The 18551-nt window shown below is 37.1% G+C and overlaps 3 protein-coding genes across 5 annotated transcripts; 1 reads left to right on the forward strand and 2 right to left on the reverse strand.

Moving 5' to 3' along the window:
- The first annotated feature begins 628 nt into the window (after nt 1–628).
- Nucleotides 629–5951, forward strand: LOC111788197 (3-hydroxyisobutyryl-CoA hydrolase-like protein 2, mitochondrial). The gene is made up of 14 exons (XM_023668464.1): nt 629–944; nt 1103–1183; nt 1304–1372; nt 1551–1614; nt 2333–2412; nt 2674–2757; nt 3416–3500; nt 4056–4141; nt 4227–4348; nt 4672–4732; nt 5001–5099; nt 5195–5296; nt 5374–5415; nt 5673–5951. Exons 1-14 carry the CDS (start codon nt 819–821, stop codon nt 5787–5789), a joined length of 1218 nt encoding a protein of 405 aa, XP_023524232.1. The 5' UTR covers nt 629–818; the 3' UTR covers nt 5790–5951.
- Nucleotides 5952–6789: 838 nt separating this feature from the next.
- On the reverse strand, nt 6790–13804 carry LOC111788086 (DNA-directed RNA polymerases IV and V subunit 2-like). The gene is made up of 9 exons (XM_023668261.1): nt 13693–13804; nt 13427–13589; nt 12348–12830; nt 11984–12196; nt 10575–11464; nt 9840–10131; nt 8441–9382; nt 8009–8280; nt 6790–7660 (listed from the first exon to the last, which is right to left on the reverse strand). The coding sequence occupies exons 3-9, from the start codon at nt 12816–12818 to the stop codon at nt 7159–7161; spliced, it is 3582 nt and encodes a 1193-aa protein (XP_023524029.1). The 5' UTR covers nt 12819–12830; nt 13427–13589; nt 13693–13804; the 3' UTR covers nt 6790–7158.
- An 895-nt stretch (nt 13805–14699) lies between these two features.
- LOC111788262 (chorismate mutase 2) lies at nt 14700–18067 on the reverse strand. Of its 3 annotated transcripts, none has more exons than XM_023668571.1 (6): nt 17679–18067; nt 17170–17387; nt 15841–15927; nt 15617–15760; nt 15432–15524; nt 14700–15171 (listed from the first exon to the last, which is right to left on the reverse strand). In XM_023668571.1, exons 2-6 carry the CDS (start codon nt 17383–17385, stop codon nt 14941–14943), a joined length of 771 nt encoding a protein of 256 aa, XP_023524339.1. In that variant the 5' UTR covers nt 17386–17387; nt 17679–18067; the 3' UTR covers nt 14700–14940. The 3 variants fall into 3 exon arrangements, with proteins under 3 accessions (XP_023524339.1, XP_023524338.1, XP_023524337.1); XM_023668570.1 differs by having other exon boundaries at nt 17170–17390; XM_023668569.1 differs by lacking the exon at nt 17679–18067 and having other exon boundaries at nt 17170–17643.
- Nucleotides 18068–18551: the final 484 nt, after the last annotated feature.

Genomic DNA, 18551 nt, shown 5'->3' on the forward strand with positions numbered 1-18551 from the left:
TGTTTTGACAAAGTTGATATCAAGAACCGGCGAACCCAGATTTATCGCTAGTAGATATTGTCTTCTGTGGGTTTTCCCTCTCGGGCTTCTTCTCAAAGCTTTAAAACGCGTCTACTAGGAGAAGGTTTTCACACCCTTATGGGTTTTCCCTTTCGGGCTTCCCCTCAAAACTTTAAAACGCATCTGCTAGGAGAAGGTTTTCACACCCTAAGGTGATTTTTTCTCCTTCCACAATCAAGGTGAAATATCACAAAATATGTTTTCAGAGCAGAATCAGGAAATTATATGTTATGAACCCTCTAATATATATATATATTAAAAAAATGAATTCATTCTTTCTATTTTCCTATGCATTTGTCCTGAGTAGTTAAGAATGCCTTTTAAGTTGGACGTTTTTTTTAAAAAAATAAAAATGCCAAATAAATAATCTTAGATTAATATATTAAAAACGACTAAAATTGTATCAAATCTGAATGGGCCGTATGCTGGACCGGGTTCCGAGAGTATTGGGCCATTACATAGTTGGGCTTGGACCCAATCATATAAGAGCCTTTGACCCAATCCTCTGGAATCAGCGCCGAACGAAATGGGCCAGTTTCCCTCCAACTTGCAAAATCTCTGCAACAAGAACGGTCTCGTAGCCGGCTAGCCGCAAGGAAGAGCAAAATTTCTGGAGCCACTCGAATAAATTGTTGTATGCGCTTCGGAACTTCGCTTGAAACTTGAAAGTGTGTCCTAAGCTCCGAAGCAGCGGAGACGAGAACAAAGATTGTGAAATCTAGACTAATTCACCGCGATTTCCAGAAAGATAGGCAGATATGCAGAGATTGAAGGCACTGGAAGCAGTGAGATCTTCATTTCGGCGTTCTTGTTCGTTTTCTAACCTGAGGAGGGGCTTTTCTGCTCTTCCAAACTATGCTCAAACTGAGGATCTTTCGGACCAGGTTTGTGTGTGGAGTTCTACTTTAGTTTGTTAACAAGTAATCAAATGAGGAAATGCGTCTCTTCTATCTGTTTTTCTGTCCTAAACTTGATTCATTTTCGAAGGAGCTTACTGAGCAGGTATTGGTTTTTTCTGAAGTGGTGTTTATGTGATGTTTAGGTTATAGTGAAAGGAAGGCCGAAATCAAGAGCAGCTATCCTCAATAGACCATCAGCTCTTAATGCTCTCACTACTTCCATGGTTCTTTTTCTATTTTTGATTCTTTGCTTCCTTTGTGTGTCGTGAGTTTTTCTTGCTGTCTTTTTTGGTTCACAATTGCGTCGTTGAGAAATGTAAATCTAAGAGCCGTATTTGTTATAGGTAGCTCGGCTAAACAGGCTTTATGAGTCGTGGGAGGAAAATTCTGATATCGGATTTGTCTTGATGAAGGTGTGGACTGCTTTATGAGCACATTCACGGATGGTTCAACTTTTAACACTTTCTCCAATTTAATGTTTGTTAAAAATCGCTCGATTTGTCTGGAATCTATTGAAGGTTTATCTTGCGTTTAATCATTCGCACTTGTTCTGCCTCCGTACCTGAACAGCGTTATTTAAATTTTTTGAAGGGTAGTGGCAGGGCTTTTTGTTCCGGTGCAGATGTTGTTGCGCTTTATAATTTATCAAATGAAGGTGAGATATCTTATGATCGAACTCAGCAAACTTATCATTGGCATTAGTTAAGGCGTTCATACGATCATGAATTTTCATTGCATTCAGTTTCGTCATTAAGCACCGGGAGTCTTCAAAGGCATCAATAGGATTTGACATTGGTTGTTCGGTGTTAATATTTTGTTCGTACCTAACTAATCCCATCATGAATGGTGAATATCATTAGTTTATCACAGATTATATGATTGTCGTTCCAGCAGTTCTTTTACTAAGTAACAAATGTATGAAAAGGATGAAATATACAAATGGAGATGAGAGATGACTGGAAGTCAAGACCAATACCATCTTAGGGAAGTCATGAGAGCATTCTTCAACTGGAATCAAATTAATATTTCCTATATTCTTTCTCTAGAGAAGAAATGGCTTAATGTTCTGCACCATTTGGATAGATGAAGTAGGTAAAACTTCGATTGAAGGTTCTTAAACTTAGTGGGTTAGATATTGTTTCACTATGGTGATCTTTCCCACGGTTGGTCCTTCTTTTAGACAATAATCCACCTCTATTGATTTGTATTTAAGCCTTGTAACTGAGTCAAAAAAAGAAGAAAAAAGTTTACACTAACAGCCTAACAGGTTTGCTATCATCTTACATCCAGCATATAGTGTTTTAAATGGGATTCATTAACTCATGCAAATATGTTAGAGAACTTAAGTGAATCCTTTTTCCTTTTGGACACAGGGAATATTGAAGACTGCAGGAAGTTCTTTGAGACATTATACAAATTTGTGTATCTTCAAGGAACTTACTTGAAGCCACATGTGAGTAACAACTCTTCATGTCCTCGCTGAGATGTTCAGTGTTATGATTGACTAAGTAGTGTTCATCAGTCTTTTATGATTTTTTTTTTCTCTAGGCGTAGGGTTACTGTTGAGATTAGAGAGAGTTTAGTGCATTTTTTGATGTTTCAGTATGCACTTTATGTTTTTTTTTTCTTTCTTCATTTTGTTTGCTTATGAATTTATGTATACATTTTATGCTACCTTTAAAACACTGTAGCCTGTTATTATTATTTTCATTAGGTGGCAGTGTTGGATGGTATCATGATGGGAGGTGGGGCTGGGATTTCCCTTCCAGGAATGTTCAAAGTGGTGACTGATAGAACTGTAAGTGAATGCAGGAGTAATCAACTTTTGTGATGTTTTTCTATCTAGATACCTAGAAGATTCTTATTTGACATTGTTCATTATACATTCGTATAACATGATATTTGAATAAATGAATTTAAGTATTTGAAAATGGAGAGATTTAATAGAACTAGATGTATGTCAACAAATGTTGATAGCCAAAACTTGAGTAAAATATGACTTATATATATAAACAAGAAATGAAATTTTCATTTATTGATGAGAAGATGCAAAATTGTTCGAGGAAACATATCCCAAAGGGAGAGAAATGAAATAAAGGAAAGTACAACGTATAATTTAATACAAATTTTGCATATCACTTGAATGTGTCTGACTGAGTGTATATCATTTTTCTGAATCAGATAGATAGCTAGCTTTTCCTTTCTGCACAGATTTCATATTTTGGAATTCTGTTGGACCACGAAATTGGGAATGAGATTAGGCTTTTTGTTTCTAAATAACATTCCAAATATTCCTGAGTTGAAGCACAATTAGTCAAGAAAGAATAATCTCCCTTCTTCAAATTCCAATTTTTTTGAAGTCACCCGAAATATACCCCTTTTGTATCACCCTTCAATTCAAATTAGCAATGTTGAGTCCCACATTTATGTATTTGTCTTACATTTAATTATTACAGGTATTTTCTCATCCTGAGGTTCGAATGGGTTTCCACCCTGATGCTGGAGCTTCCTTCTATCTTTCTCGTCTTCCTGGCTACTTAGGTAATGTTTACATTAATCAAGTTGTGCAGCATTTTGAAGGTGTGAATTTTTTTTTTCCTAAATACGTATAAACCTGACCAATGTACAGTACATAACAATTGATTTAAGTTGAGGGCATCTTCATTTTAAGTTGGATGCCTCAAATTTGTTCAATTGGAAGATAGAGCTTATAAAATTCCTTTGGTGAGCACAATGCAAATCCATTTTCCAAAAACTGGATAAAACCTAGAGATATAAGATCCCGTAATTGGTACACCGAAGAATATTTCTCATGGCTGGCTTTCCTTGAAGCGTAAAAGAATGCCAAAAAATACGAAGGAAAGTGAATGTCATCAATGTGGTCAAGCTTTTTATTTAAGTGAAAGTTAATCTGTTAGGATGAGATGGCAATAATTGCATACTCGATCAAGTAATACATCTTAAGCAACATATTGAATTGCGTAATTTTGCTATCCTTCAGTTGGTTTCATATATAAAAGTCTCTAAATTCAATTGCTATAAGCTTGTTTGCGCTGAAAAACAATCATTTTTCTTAGATAATTGTCTTCCTTGTAGGGGAGTACTTAGCTCTAACTGGTGATAAACTCAATGGTGTGGAAATGATTGTCTGTGGCCTTGCTACACACTATTCGCTAAATGCAGTTTGTTTTCTATTCCTTCTTCCCTTTTTTAATTCACATTCTCATTCATTCATGGCTTGTAATGATCAATTTATGACTGTGGCAGAGGCTCAGTGGGATTGAAGAACGCCTTGGTAAAATGATAACAGATGACCCTTCTATCATAGAATCATCTCTTGCTGCATACGGTGATCTTGTCTATCCTGATAGGAGGAGTGTTCTTTCCAAGTATTGTTCTTTCTTTTACACCTTTCCTCTTCGTTATGGTTTTACTTTTGAGAATTTGTACTTACTGAAGTAGTATTAAAAGTGCTAGGCTACCAGAACTGTTGGCTGAGTTAAATAGTGAACTTTGTCGTAAATCAACTAGCAGTGACCTTGAACGACCATAGGATTGTTCTTCTTTCAATTAGGCCATTGTGGACATTCCTTACATGTCATTGATCCCCTCCCCCCCCAAAAAAAAAACCCAACATTCACAAATATGATTAGTGGTTTAAATTCTTTTCTTTTGGATCCTAACCATTTACCAAGCCTTTCTTGTTCCACAGGCTCGATGCAATCGATAGGTGTTTCGGCCTCGACACTGTTGAGGAAATTTTGGAAGCGTTGGTAAGTATTGTATTCTGTTTCTAAAATCTTTATAATTGGACACTTCAGCCAGTAGAATTCATAGACTAAGTGTATAGCTCGATGACTTCTACTTAGAATCAAAACCTCATGAGGTGCATAGTCTAAGTCGAGTCCAAGCAAATGAAGATGATTATATTCCAGCTTTCTTTTTAGTTCTCCAACCTGCGGGAATCAGACTGATGTTCCATTCTAGAAATCTCAATGGGGACTTTACTCAAGTATTGTTTTTCATAATCCACTCGTTCAGGAAAAAGAGGCTGCAAATTCTTATGATGAATGGTATACTTCAACCTTGAAGTTGCTTAAAGAAGCCTCGCCATTGAGCCTGAAAGTTACTTTAAGATCTGTGAGTTTTCGCCTTTTTTATTGAGTCTATTATTCTGTTGGGAACACCTTATCTGTTATCTCACCAAGTCTTGATTTATCTCATTGTTTTAATAGATCCGTGAAGGTAGGTTTCAGAGTCTCGATCAGTGTCTTGCTCGTGAATACAGTATATCTCTTAATGGAATCTTAAAACAGGCATCTCCTGACTTCTATGAGGTAATTAGCTTTCCAAATCCATTTATGGACAGTTCGTTCAAATATGTTGTCTGAAGTTTCTATTTGTGCACTGATAGGGTGTTCGAGCGCGGCTGGTGGATAAAGACTTCGCTCCTAAGGTTCCAAATTTGTACACTTCACTAAGCTTTCAATTTAAATCTCATTTTAATTTCTAAAATTGTCTTTTAATATCTTTCAAAATGTCTATCTATTTTATTTTGGGAACTCTAAAAGAAATAACTTTTAAAGCAAGAATGAAAATAGTCGTTTTTTTTTTTTTTTTAGGTTCAGAGATTTAATAGGTTTAAAGCCGATAATATTTGATGAGATGTTTGAGGTAAAATCATTAATAATATGTTGATCCCGTACTATGCAGTGGAATCCTCCGAGTCTAGACGAAGTGAGTAAAGACATGGTAGACTGCTATTTTTCACAGCCAGGCGAACTACCAGAATTAGAGCTTCCCACAGCATTGCGGGAACCATTCATTTGAGGTTTGTAAAAGGATCCAAACCATACTCCCGACGCCTGTCTGGTGGGGTAATATTTCTCTCTTCTTTACGACATATTTGTTACCTCGGTCAACTCAATTTTCTCCTATTTTTAGATGAGGAATTTCATCTTTAAAGACCATTTTGCTAGGTGTTTTTTATTCTCTCCCANTTTTTTTTTTTTTTTTTTTTTTTTTTTTTTTTTTTTTTTTTTTTTTTTTAGCATTTTTACCTTATAAGTGTATGTAGAGATGTTCATTTAACCTGGAATGACCTACCTAAATGGAACAATAAATCTTTGGTTAAATGGTGGGAGTGGGAAAAGATTTATATCGGTTAGCTAATTAGTAACAGGAATTGTCTCCATTCTCCGGTATTTATAATATTTACACTTCTGGCTTCCTTTTGTTTGGGTAAATATATTGAACTTTTAGAAATTACTTGATAAAATATTATATTATATGTTTTACTTATAAAATATTTGTTAAGATGTTTTCTATTTTTCAATATGAATTATATTATAAGATAAAAATTATTCATTAAAAGCTTTCTTCCCTATCCTACCGACTGAAATTATCTTTTGATTTTTGATGTATAACTAACCAAATTGTAGTTCGACATGTTCGCATAGTGGGCCCCACATTGGCCGGTCGAAGGTAACAAAACAGTACAAAAGTTTCTAATATTGTGGTTTTTTTATTTAAAAATATCTATGAATGAAAATAAAGCAGTCAAGAAATTTTCTCCGCATCATGCGAACACCGGAAAACTAATTTAGGTTTTCAAGTAAAGCACTCATAGCACTATAATAATCATTTTCATTTATGTGACGTTCTATTTAAATTATTTTTTACATGAAAAAAAAAATAATTATATCATTTGGAAATCGCTTACAAATCCATTTACTCTAAAAATCACTTTAATAAACCGTTCTTAGTATTGACCACAATTTTTTAGTATATCCTAAACTCAACCCGAGCTAAGGCTATGGACGCCACCTAGTTTTAAAATTCATCTACGCCACTAATTCCCTTCATTTAACTGAAAGTACATAATAAGTACACCTTTGAAAGAACTGGCTAATTAACTACCCCTAAATTTTTTTTTTTTTTTTATTACTAACTAAAAGTACTAGAAATTATAAAAAGCAGTTTTAGGGGAAAATACCTTTTACCACTGAACAGTTGTCCCTCGGAGACCGCCGCTTCATTTTAGCATATAAAGATAACATATAACAAAAGCAAATAAGAATCCTCCACGTCGTCGTCGTCATCACCATTTCAGCACACAATACCCTCAAAAACATCTTCAGAGTTGGTCAAAATATTAGAAAATGGAAGCCAATTATTCCCTCTGGCGATCATATCATGATCAACACACCTGTGTTTCAAACTTGAGATTGATGCCCATGCTGAAGAGCTCCTGGCACAACAACTTGGCTCCATACGGTACATTAACTCTCACAATGTCATCCACCGACTCGCAAACACGACAGTATGGACCCCTTATCTTACGACCACCTGCCACCGATCGTTGGATCACATTTGCAACATTTTTACATTTCTGACAAACGTGCATCTGGGAGGAGTCACTGAGGGTAAACAAGCGTTCGTGTAAGTTGGCCGAGGCGCCATGAGCTATAAGACAGTCACGCTCCATCTCCCCAAATTTGATTCCACCAAAACGCTTCCTGTCCGCAACCGGTTGTCGTGTGAGAGGGTGGACAGGTCCAGTGTTACGAAATTTAACCTTGTCTTCAGCCATGTGAATTAAGCGCTGGTAGAATGTTGGACCCATGAATATGAGTGAGCGCATCATTTCACCAGTTCGGCCATTGTACACTCTCTCACTCCCCCATCTTGAAAACCCTGCCCTGCTCACAAATTCAACATAAAAAATTACTCTGATTTCTAAATTGTACGCTTATTCTGTTTCTATGAAGTTATATTTCAGTTCTTCAAATTGTAAGAAGTCATTTGAGTCATCTGTTTTAAGGTCAGATGCACCGTCAATCGAACATGGACGTCCAAGGGGGAAAAAATGATTTAAACCTATTAATAAATTGAGATAAGTGCATGTAACAAATAAACTTTGGAGATAGCCATGAAATCTACCAATTTAGAAATAAACATCTATCCCGTATTTATGATATATGGATTTTACTGTATTCTACTTTCCAGCCAAAAATTAGCTATGTGATTCGAATTATCAAAACAGTTACCTGTGAAGCTGGTCTGTAATGGCATCAACAGAAGGAGTGGAAAAAGGAGTCGCATATTTAAGCGAACCGCCAGAAGCAATCCCTTTCCCTAGAGCAGCTTCCAATAATTGACCAGGAGTCTGTCGTGAAGGAAAAGCATGCGGGTTAATAACGATATCTGGAACGATCCCCTGAATGGTGAAGGGGAAATTCTCTTGAGACTCCAAAAAGCCCAGAACTCCCTTTTGTCCATGCATACTGGAAAACTTGTCTCCAAGACATGGTGAACGAACCTGGCAAATGAGATAACGCATCTGAGAATCGAGCAACTATAATGGATAGTTAAGATAGAAAGAAAGTATACAACATAAGAAAACAATTTCCACATCTAATATGATCTCCTAGGAAGCATCCTTGATTGAGTCATACTAGCTATGCAGAGTATGTTATTACCTGTCTCAGGCTTACAACAGCAAAATTCTTGCCATCGTCATTAGAAGAGAGCACAACTTTCTGAACCATACCCTTCTCAGTGTGCTTTAGTTTGATACTGTGATCGGCCCCAGATTCTGCACATCTACCAATGACAATGTCTCCACTTTGCAAGTTTGCACCGATGTAAGGGAAGCCATCATCGTCCAAGCTGTCAACTCTTCCAATTTTACTTTGAGTCTTACCAAAATTTATTGCATCATCGGATTTCCTCCTCTTTTCGGAAGATTCTTTATTATCAACTTCAGCCTTGTAGCTCCGAGTATGCTCAGACCGAAACATGCCACGCTCCAGAGAGGCCCGGTTCATTACTAATGAATCTTCTTGGTTGTAACCCAGGTGAACATTGACTGCCACAATAGCGTTCTGACCATTATAGAACTCGGGTTTTGGTAGTATACCAGTGTGAGATGACAGGTATCCAGGTGTCCCAAGGCAATCAGCAGTCATAGTACGAAAAAGCGGCCTTTGTGGATAGTGTAACTGGTGAGATAAAGTATCTACACGAAAATTAGAATTGGTTGTTGAAAATCCAATAGCTTGATTAGAGTGTTTCTGGGATTGAAATAGAGCCCTCCTAGCATGGTCATGATTTGCAAAAGGGACAAGTCCACAGCTTAAACCTAATAAAAATGACGTATCCAGTTCACAATGGGTATATTTCGAAGTCCCTTGATCTTCCGTAAGATGCTTAATACTCCAAGCTGTACGACAGTCTTCTTCTTCTTCAGTTCCAATAAGTTCAATTATTCCCTTGTCCAAAAGGGATTGAAAAGTGTAGCTTTCCCCCTTAGACTTATCAATCCTGTTTAAGTTCTCTACAACTAAGAGAGGACGTAATATCCTTCCAGCATCGGAAAATATACGTACTTCTTTCAGTTGTTCATCTCTTTTGACTTCTACCTGCAATACATGAAGAAGTTAAAAAGACATCAATAGATCATACCTCACATAAGATGATCAGAGAATATGTTGAAAACAATTTTTTTAAGAAAAACATCTATTGTAAGTCCGTGAAAGTCATCTGTCACCTTTGATGAAAAAAACATAAGAGGAAGAGCAATAGAGATGTCTATCACGCAACAAAATGCCCAATGAGATACATGGTAGTCTAATAGGATAACATATAACTATAAATGGAATACAAACTTTTGTTGGCTAATGGAGTCAAATTCTTGCAAACACCAACTGACCAATATAAGGCGTTCAAGACAAGTTTCCAAGTCAAGTAGACCATGGCATATGTAGCATTAGTAGACCACTGAAATAATCCAGACAACAATGACAATCGACTGCATGAAGAAGCCTAAAAAAAATAATATCTCCAATAAGACCATCAAAAAATTATTTAGTTAATAACCTGATGCAGTAACAGATTCCTTCGCCTCTTGCGTCTCACTTTCGTTACAAATGAAAGGGAATCTTCACAAACTCCAACCCATTCCCCATTGAGAAAAATTCTGTGCTTCCCACTAAGAGAAGTAGATGTATCGTCCACCATATTCTCCATCCCACAACGAAACAAGGTGGGAACTACGGGCTTCAATGTGTTTAAGCTTACAAGTCCTGTGATGGACAAATTTTTAATAAGCCCACAATTTTCACCATCCGGGGTGGAGAGAAAGCAAACCCTTCCCCAGTGAGAAGGATGCCTGTCCACAAAAAAAGAAAAAAAAGCATTAATTACAATCTCGTAAGCTCATTCACATTTGCACACTTTGTAAGAGGAAGGACCCGTTGTTTCTTATAGATGAGAGAGGCAGACAGAAAGGAACCCCAAGAGGTTTGAAAATTTGTTGCAAGTGCCACCTATAAACTGATAGTTAGAGACAAGGCAAGGAGAGAGAAATCCCATGAAGTTTAAACCTATACAATGAGAATTACTGACAAGGCATAGTGAGTGAAACCCCATGAAGATTAAAAAATTGCAGTTTGGTAGCACTTAGAACAACCTATAAAATGAGTATTACAGACACGGTACAAGCGTCCTTGGAATCAGAGCTCAAAGAAAAAAATATATAATCATGCATCTATGTACCATCATGATAGCCAATAATGCAAAAATGCAAACTTAAAAGAAGTTCAGATAACTCACGGGTATCTAGCATCACCAACTTTCCCAGTGTATGCAACCTGTTGACGTGTTCTCCTCAATTCAGCCATTGTCTGCAGGGGATTAGCACGACCAAGCGTTGCTACCACACCTGAAATTCTTTCCATCCTCTTGAATGAATGTGCCCATGCTCCAGTAGAGAATGCTCGGGATAGACCATTAGTGATTATGGAAGCATCAAAATAGTGTTCAATTGGACGCACATCACGATCTCCATAGAGGTCCCTTTGCAAAGCCTTTTCCATACGCCTACGTGCATGTGCAATATGTACTTTAATCTCTCTTTCAAGCAATTCTCCAGCCAACTCAAACCTCTTATTGCGGAAATCATCCCTATTATCACATTTCCTACGGCCAGTATAGGCTTGCAGGAGACATTTAACCATATAACCAAGGAAACGACACTTCTGCTTTAAGCCTTTCAAGCTGGCAAAAAGATAAAGGTTCAAGCAATCTTCAATTTTTTCAGCAGGTGGGAAGCTCGTCTTTTTAACCTCATTCTCCAAAAAATTCAGAGCTCTTTTACCCCTTCGAAAGTCTTTCCACTTATCATCATTATCGACTACACGAACAGAGGCAAAGAGAATATTCAAAACAGTTGGATCCTCTCTGCCAAAGTCGATTAAATCTACTATTTCTCTGTCCGAAGAAACACCAAGTGCAAAGAATAAAATCCACACAGGAATTTCTGTAGACAAGAAATATACATTGAGGACTTTCTCCTTGCTTTTTAGTTCTTCAGACTTGGAATTTTCAACTAGTCTAATAATTAGTCTATTTCTCTTAACTTCTGATCTATATGCCACAGTCCAACCTTGATTATTAGAAATCCAGAGTCTTCTCAAACAAATTTGCTCTTGAGCAATAAATATCTGAAATGAGCGTGAAAACAATATTTAAGTGGTTAGAAAAGAAAGAAAAAAAAAAGTTAACCACCGAATATTAATACATGCAAAATAGGAATAATATCCAAACAAAAGTTACATGGTATAATTAATCATTTTTATAAAATAGTTAGTACTGAATTAAAATTATATAGAACTAAAGTTTCTTGACTAAATTTGATCCATCAGGAGGCAGATCACATGCCTGAACATTGATAAAATAATTAAGTCTAATAGCTCCCACTTCCAGTTCAACTAATTTTTTAGACATACCATATTCTGTTTTTCAAAATATGCAAGCCAGTGTGGCGTAAGTAAGATTAGATTATGAGAAGTCCTGGAGTCATAATTACGTCAACTTGTCAAGTAATAATAATCTCTTCAAACAAACAATCAATTAGAAGTTTTGAAATGATTATTTTGTGACAGCAAAATTTAAGAAAACAGTGCATTTTATTTAGAGATTATATAACTACAAAGGACACAAATGGAAGGAAATGCACTCACTTTTTCTGCACCTTTGATTAAAAAATAACCTCCATGATCAAATTCGCAGTCACGTTTCTGATCATCCTTCATCCAGCAAAGGTCAGAATTCACCATCACAGGCAGCCTGCCTATAAATATATCCCTGTTATCTTGACTTAAGAGATCCTTGTCGACATATTGATCTTGTCCAGTTTTGAATTTATCACTTCTGACTAACCTTTGAGTATACACCTATTACATTGCAGGTATCCAACACCTCATTAGGCATTTATTCAACAAACTGAGGGTCCACAGGTCATAAAAGAATCTTAGCAATTTATTAGTCACGAAAGGTAAGAAAAAGGCAAGAAAACAGTAAAAACTAAACAGAAATTTCAATCACCTCTACATTAATGTTCATTTTCATCCTTGAGGAATAAGTCATGTTCTGTAGTCGAGCGTGCCTAGGAAGCATGTTATACTCTTTTCCACTTGCTGCTCCACCCCAGAACTTTGGCTTATCAAGAGTTACCTTGCCAAACTTCACTGAAGCATATCTCCATTCTCCATCTCCTTTCTTTGAGGGGTCATATCCTGGCTGAACTACGATCTCACCAAAGTAATCAAAGGACTTCTGAATGCCACTTTTTATGAAGTCATTGTACGAGTTGAGTTGGTGACTGATAAGGCCGTACTCATTAAAAAATGCCATTGATGACTTCTTACAGAAATCCTTTAAAAATGTTTCCCCTAGATCATGAATGTTGACTGGCTCAGAATAATCATCATCGTCTGTATCCATATCAGTTCCAGGTGATAAGTCTTCCGGCTCACTATTCATCTCTATATCGTCCTTTGCGCCTGATGTCCCCATTAAGTTCAAGATCTATAAAAAATACCGACAAACTTAAGAAGCAGAGATACACTAAAATCTCTCAAACAAATAATAACACAGAACCTGATGAATTTTCTAGATAAAACAGGCAGACTGAAGAGAAACGTGTATCAAACAATCAGCGAATTTACAATGTTGTTCGTGGAGAAAGGTTAATCGACATCTTTTACATATGTACGGCCCTGTGAATTAAGCATCAAGAAGTACGCATATGATTTGGAGAAGCATCCTCAGCAACTCCTGCTCTGAATAAAGTAATAGCACAAGAAGATTCGGGGATTTTAACTAGCCTATTCTTTCCGCTCCATTTCCAAATCCATAGAATGATCATTCTTCATTTCTCACAAGGTAAAACCCAAAGTAAAAGCAAAACTGCTAACCACTACCGGTCCACATACACGCTACACTCACTGAACTCCGCAAATGAAAACAATCAAAAAAATTTTAAAAAAAAATCCTCACACTACGATGCTCAAAACACACACTCAACACTTCACCATACCTAAACGAAAACAGCAAAAAGCCGATACTCTCGTAACTAATCAAACTGACCACCACGCGATCACGCAGGTTAGAGATTCAAGTACCTTCGAGATTAAACCCTAAGCCACTTCCTCCGACGACTCCACAAGCTTTATACGTTCCAAGCAAGATCAAAATGGAGCATCCACGCAATGCCGTCGGTCCTCGCTCAAGTCAAACGCCAGTTTCCGAGAGAAGACGATCTCTCTATGCTGCCGAAGCAAGAAACTGCGAGAGAAACGGACTAAATTAGCGACAATCGTCCTGAAAATTTGGCATTCACGAAGAAAGCTGAGCAATGAAAGAGAGAGTGAAAGAGAGAGAGAGAGACCTTTGAATTATGACAGTACGGCGAGGGGATACGAAAAAGACTCATGCATCCTTTCGAGAACACTGCGAGGGAAATGAAGCTGGGAGACTGGAAGTACGAATGGTAAATGTAAAGAACGAAGAGGGTCCTAACTGTAAATTTTCACCAAGCCTGAGTTTGGTTGGGAACCGGGATTTTTCGTAATTACGACAAATATGGAGGACCTAAAAATAAAATAAAATTTTAGGGCTCCCATTTATTTATTTTTCTTTTTTGCGCGCGCATTATGTGAATTTAGGGGTTTAAATTTGCGAGTATTTATTAAGATTATAATATTTTTATTACTCCAACTATATGATTAAATAAATTAAAGAATTTCACATCAATATTAATTATTTATCTAACAATATTTTCTTTTAATATATAATTAATGTTAGGGGTGATTTTGGACAAAGTAAATTAAAAAAATTTAAGGATAACTATATACCAAACAGGGATGGGTAGAGCAAGATTGGACTTGTGCATCGATACGTAATAGTAGTTAAATTTTCTTAATTCACTGCTCAATGTGAGATCCCACATCGATTCGAGAGAAGATTCCTTATAAGGGTACGGAAATCTCTCCTTAATAAACACGTTTTAAAATCGTAAGGTTAATGGTAATATGTAACGGACAATATCTGCTAGCTGTAGGCTTGAATTTTACAAAATGGTACCAGAGCCATACACGGGGTGGTGTGCTAGCAAGTATGTTGGAGCCTCCATACGGAGTGAACGGTGAGATCCCACCTGGCTTGGAGAGAGAATTTCTTATAAACTTGAAACCTCTCCCTAGCAAACAGGTTTTAAAACTGTGAGTCTGTCAACAATACATACGAACCAAAATAAATAAACAATATCTGCTAACGGTAGACTTGGCTTTTACAATCAACATAAATATAACTATAAGTGATTCGGTTTTGACTAATTCGTGCATAAGACAATAGATAATAAAAAAATATAAATCAAAGGCATGGACAATCTTAAAATAATTTGACAATCGAAACATAGCTCAACTAGTAATTAAAGTTTTTCAGAGAATAAAGTATACAGATGATAAGATTACAGTCATAACTCTTTAAAAAATCTCGGTTGGTTGTATTCTAAACATAGCTCAACTAGTGATCATAGAGTTCTTCAGAATAAATAATATAAATGATAAGATTACGGTCATAAATCTTCAGAAAATCTTAGTTGATCGTGTTATTTATTTATGGTCATCGGATAGAATCATTCAAGACGACGTAGAAGGTATTCGACTTCGACTTCCTTCGTGAGCGGCATTACCCATTCGTCGTAAAGGCGAGCTGCGAGCAATGGATCAATCTTATACTTTCCCCCATCAACTGTGTTGTTGAGGGTGACTTCTTGCCCAAACACCCTAGCCTTCTTCTCTACTCTCTTCTTCACCATCTCTTCCACAGCCTCGAATGTTAATAACTTCATCAAACTATCTCTTTCCTGAAAGAACAGTAAATTAAATTGGTTTTTACCAAACCCCTTCCTCTTAATAACGTCAATAACTATTCAAACGAAACAATCCTAGAATACGAAAGGTCATGTTCATTCATTCTCAAGGTAGTCTAAGAATGAGCTGCATGATAGACCTCGCCTAAGACGGGTGCAGAGAAGGATGAGGCGAAACTCGAAAGGAATTTACTTCTTTTTCTATTTTATTTCACCAAGAACTAAAGTAAATGACCCGACTAAATTTACCATACCTGAGAGCGAATAGGAGGCTCATATTCGTGGGGGGCGTCCCTAAACTTCACCTCAGCTACGTATTTTCCACAGTGAATCCTCCTTGAAAGCGCCTGAGATTCAGTTGAATCGTGGCACGTGTAAGAAATAAATCCGACACGGTTTATGAACTTAAAGTGATAGCTAGTTTACAAAGTGTTTTTACCTGCAAACATGCAAGATCACTAGCAGCAGTGGCTGCATAATTTCCATCGTCGCCATCGGCAACCAACAATGGTAAGAATTTATTGAAATAGAAATCCCATATGGGTTTGTTCATATTAATTGAAGCACCTGAAGGATGCAAAACCTGGAAACATGAATGTATTCAGGTCACAAACAGAAGAGGCATAGTTCAAAAGCTTAAGAACTTGTTAAACGATCTCTCACCTTTGGATACTTGCGAGGGTGCACCAAAGGACGAGGCAAATGTTCTGGGAAGAATGCATTTTCTTCAGGATTCTCATATCTACCGGCCTGTTCATCAAAATCGAAACAGATAGAAGAAAGAAATTTCAAACTGAACCAGATGATCAAGAAGTAACAAAAGAACCAAAAAGAAAAACACCCCAGACTAGAACTGCTCTTTCTTGTGAAATTATATCCATATCTGTCCACTTTGGCCTTTGGCTAGTTGCGTATGCCGTCAGCCTCACGATTTTAAAACGCGTGTGTTAGGGAGAGGTTTCTACACCCTTATAAGAAATTTTTCATTCCCCTCTTCAACCGAGGTGGGATCTCACAATCCATCCTCCTTGGGGGCCAGCGTTTTCGTTGGCACATCACCTGGTGTCTGACTCTGATACCATTTGTAACAGCTAAAGCTCACCGTTAACAAATATTGTCGGATTTAGCCCGTTACGTAATATCATCAGCCTCACGGTTTTAAAACGTGTGTATTAGGGAGAGGTTTCTACACCCTTATAAGGAATGTATCGTTCCCCTCTCCAACCGATGTGGGATCTCACAATCCACCCTCCTTAGGGGCCAGCGTCTTTGTTGGCACATCATCTGATGTATACCATTTGTAACAGCTAAAGCTCACCGTTAGCAAATATTGTCGGATTTGGCCCGTTACGTAATATCATCAGCCTCGCGATTTTAAAACGCGTCTATTAGGGAGAGGTTTCCACACGCTTATAAGGAATGTTTCGTTCCCCACTCCATCGGATGTGGATCTCACAATCCACTCCCTTGGAGGCCAGCGTCCTCGCTGACACATCGCCTAGTGTCTAGCTCTGATACCATTTGTAACAGCTCAAGCCCAACATTAGCAAATATTGTTTGCTTTAGCCCGTTACGTATCGTAGTCAGCCTAACGATTTTAAAACGCATATGCTAGGGAGAGGTTTCCACACCCTTACAAGGAATATTTCGTTCTCCTCCCCAACCGACGTGTGATCTCACATAGCCTACCCTCCGATCTAACAAATACAAGAAACAGAACATAGCATGAAGATAGAAATAGACAAAGTTCTTTATCTTCTCAAATTTCGCCAATTGAGACGCCAAAATTTCAATTCACTTTCACAATAGTGTTCCAATGAGGCTCACAAGGCCTTTATGCAGCACTTCTACTTCCAACCAAGTCAGCCAAATCCAAATAGCCAACGGCCAAAGGATCTAAACATTTTCAAAGGTATGTTAAAGGCTTCAAAGCAAAGAGATGAACATAGGCTAAAGCAAGTATGCAACTCAAAGGAACAAGCATTAATTTACCTTAGCTTGAATGGCCTCGGTTTCTCTCACAATGAATTCAACCAAAGAACCAGTAAATCCATGATTACGATGGTACAGCTTTGGATTAAGAGGAAACTTGGCTCTCTCAATGAGACAGAAAACAATAGTATCCTCTTGTCTGATCAAAGAATCTCTAATTTCATCAAGTGATAGTTTATTCGAAGCCAAATCGGGGTTACAATTAACATCCGCCATGGCTTCTTTAGCCAATATCAGAACAAACAGACCAAGAAACAGCATGGTGAAGACAAAATTGTCAGCCTCAACAATCAAAGAACGAAAATGCAAGGTTATAAATACAAATAAGTGAACGATTACTATAAATACTAACAAAAAAAAAGCAGTTGAAATTTCACATTATCATTGAAAAATCAACAACTAAACAAGGAAAGTCTACGCCACATAATGATGAGCGTTCACCAATCACATAGAAAAAAGGAGAAAAGGACGGCATGAAAATTAAAATCGATCAAAATAAAAGGGCTGACCTCTGCACGATTCAACTCAGCTATGACAATAATTTGTTGTTGAAGTCAGAGCTTTGAAATACGAGAGGATTACGAAAAATGTCAGCGCTCGGAAACTTGTGGCTGCGGTGGAGAAGGGCTGAAAGTGCGGTGAAGCCTAAGTGAAATACACGTGAAAAGCTCTGAGACGGTGAATTATTGGTGAAGCGAAAGAGGAAATGGCTTTAAAGTTAAGGAAGAAGAGAAGTAGATGGCGGCGGTGGACGGATCCGGCCGCCGTCGCCGGCGAAGGGGTGATTTGGCGCGGAGTGATTGGGTGGAGTGTTTGGATGAGGAATTTTTTTGGAGCGACGAGTGACGAGGCCCCACGCGGAATTCCAATTTAGAAATGTACGGTTGAGTGGGGACGAATTTTCTTTTTCTTTTACTTATTATTTGTTCTTTAATGCCTTGGCCTGTTTTGGTGGCGGGTGCCGGGTGGTAGATTGAATAAAAAGATAAACTATAATTACATTTTTTTTATTTATTAAAAAAAACAAATTTTTAATTAAAAATTAAATATAGTTATATTAAATTAGCTTTTAGTAATTTAGAGCTTGAGTTAATAATTTTTAATTTAGAAATTATCTAATAAATTTCTAAAATTTTAACAAAAATTCTCAAATATTGTGTTATGGATTAAAAGGGTAATAATTAATATTGTAATTTAAAAAATAATAATAAGTACGTAGCTTTTATGTTAAAATTTGAAATTATGGAAATAATTAGATGTCTTTAATCATAATTAGATAATTAATTTGTGAATTGAATAAAGAAGTTAGGTTTAATGGGGAAAGCTTTGAAATATCCGCAACTCAGTGGGCTTCACGTGTCACCGCATTATCTAAACACTCT

Source organism: Cucurbita pepo, chromosome LG02 (genome assembly GCF_002806865.2).
Source record: "Cucurbita pepo subsp. pepo cultivar mu-cu-16 chromosome LG02, ASM280686v2, whole genome shotgun sequence".
In the NCBI taxonomy this organism is placed as follows: domain Eukaryota; kingdom Viridiplantae; phylum Streptophyta; class Magnoliopsida; order Cucurbitales; family Cucurbitaceae; genus Cucurbita; species Cucurbita pepo.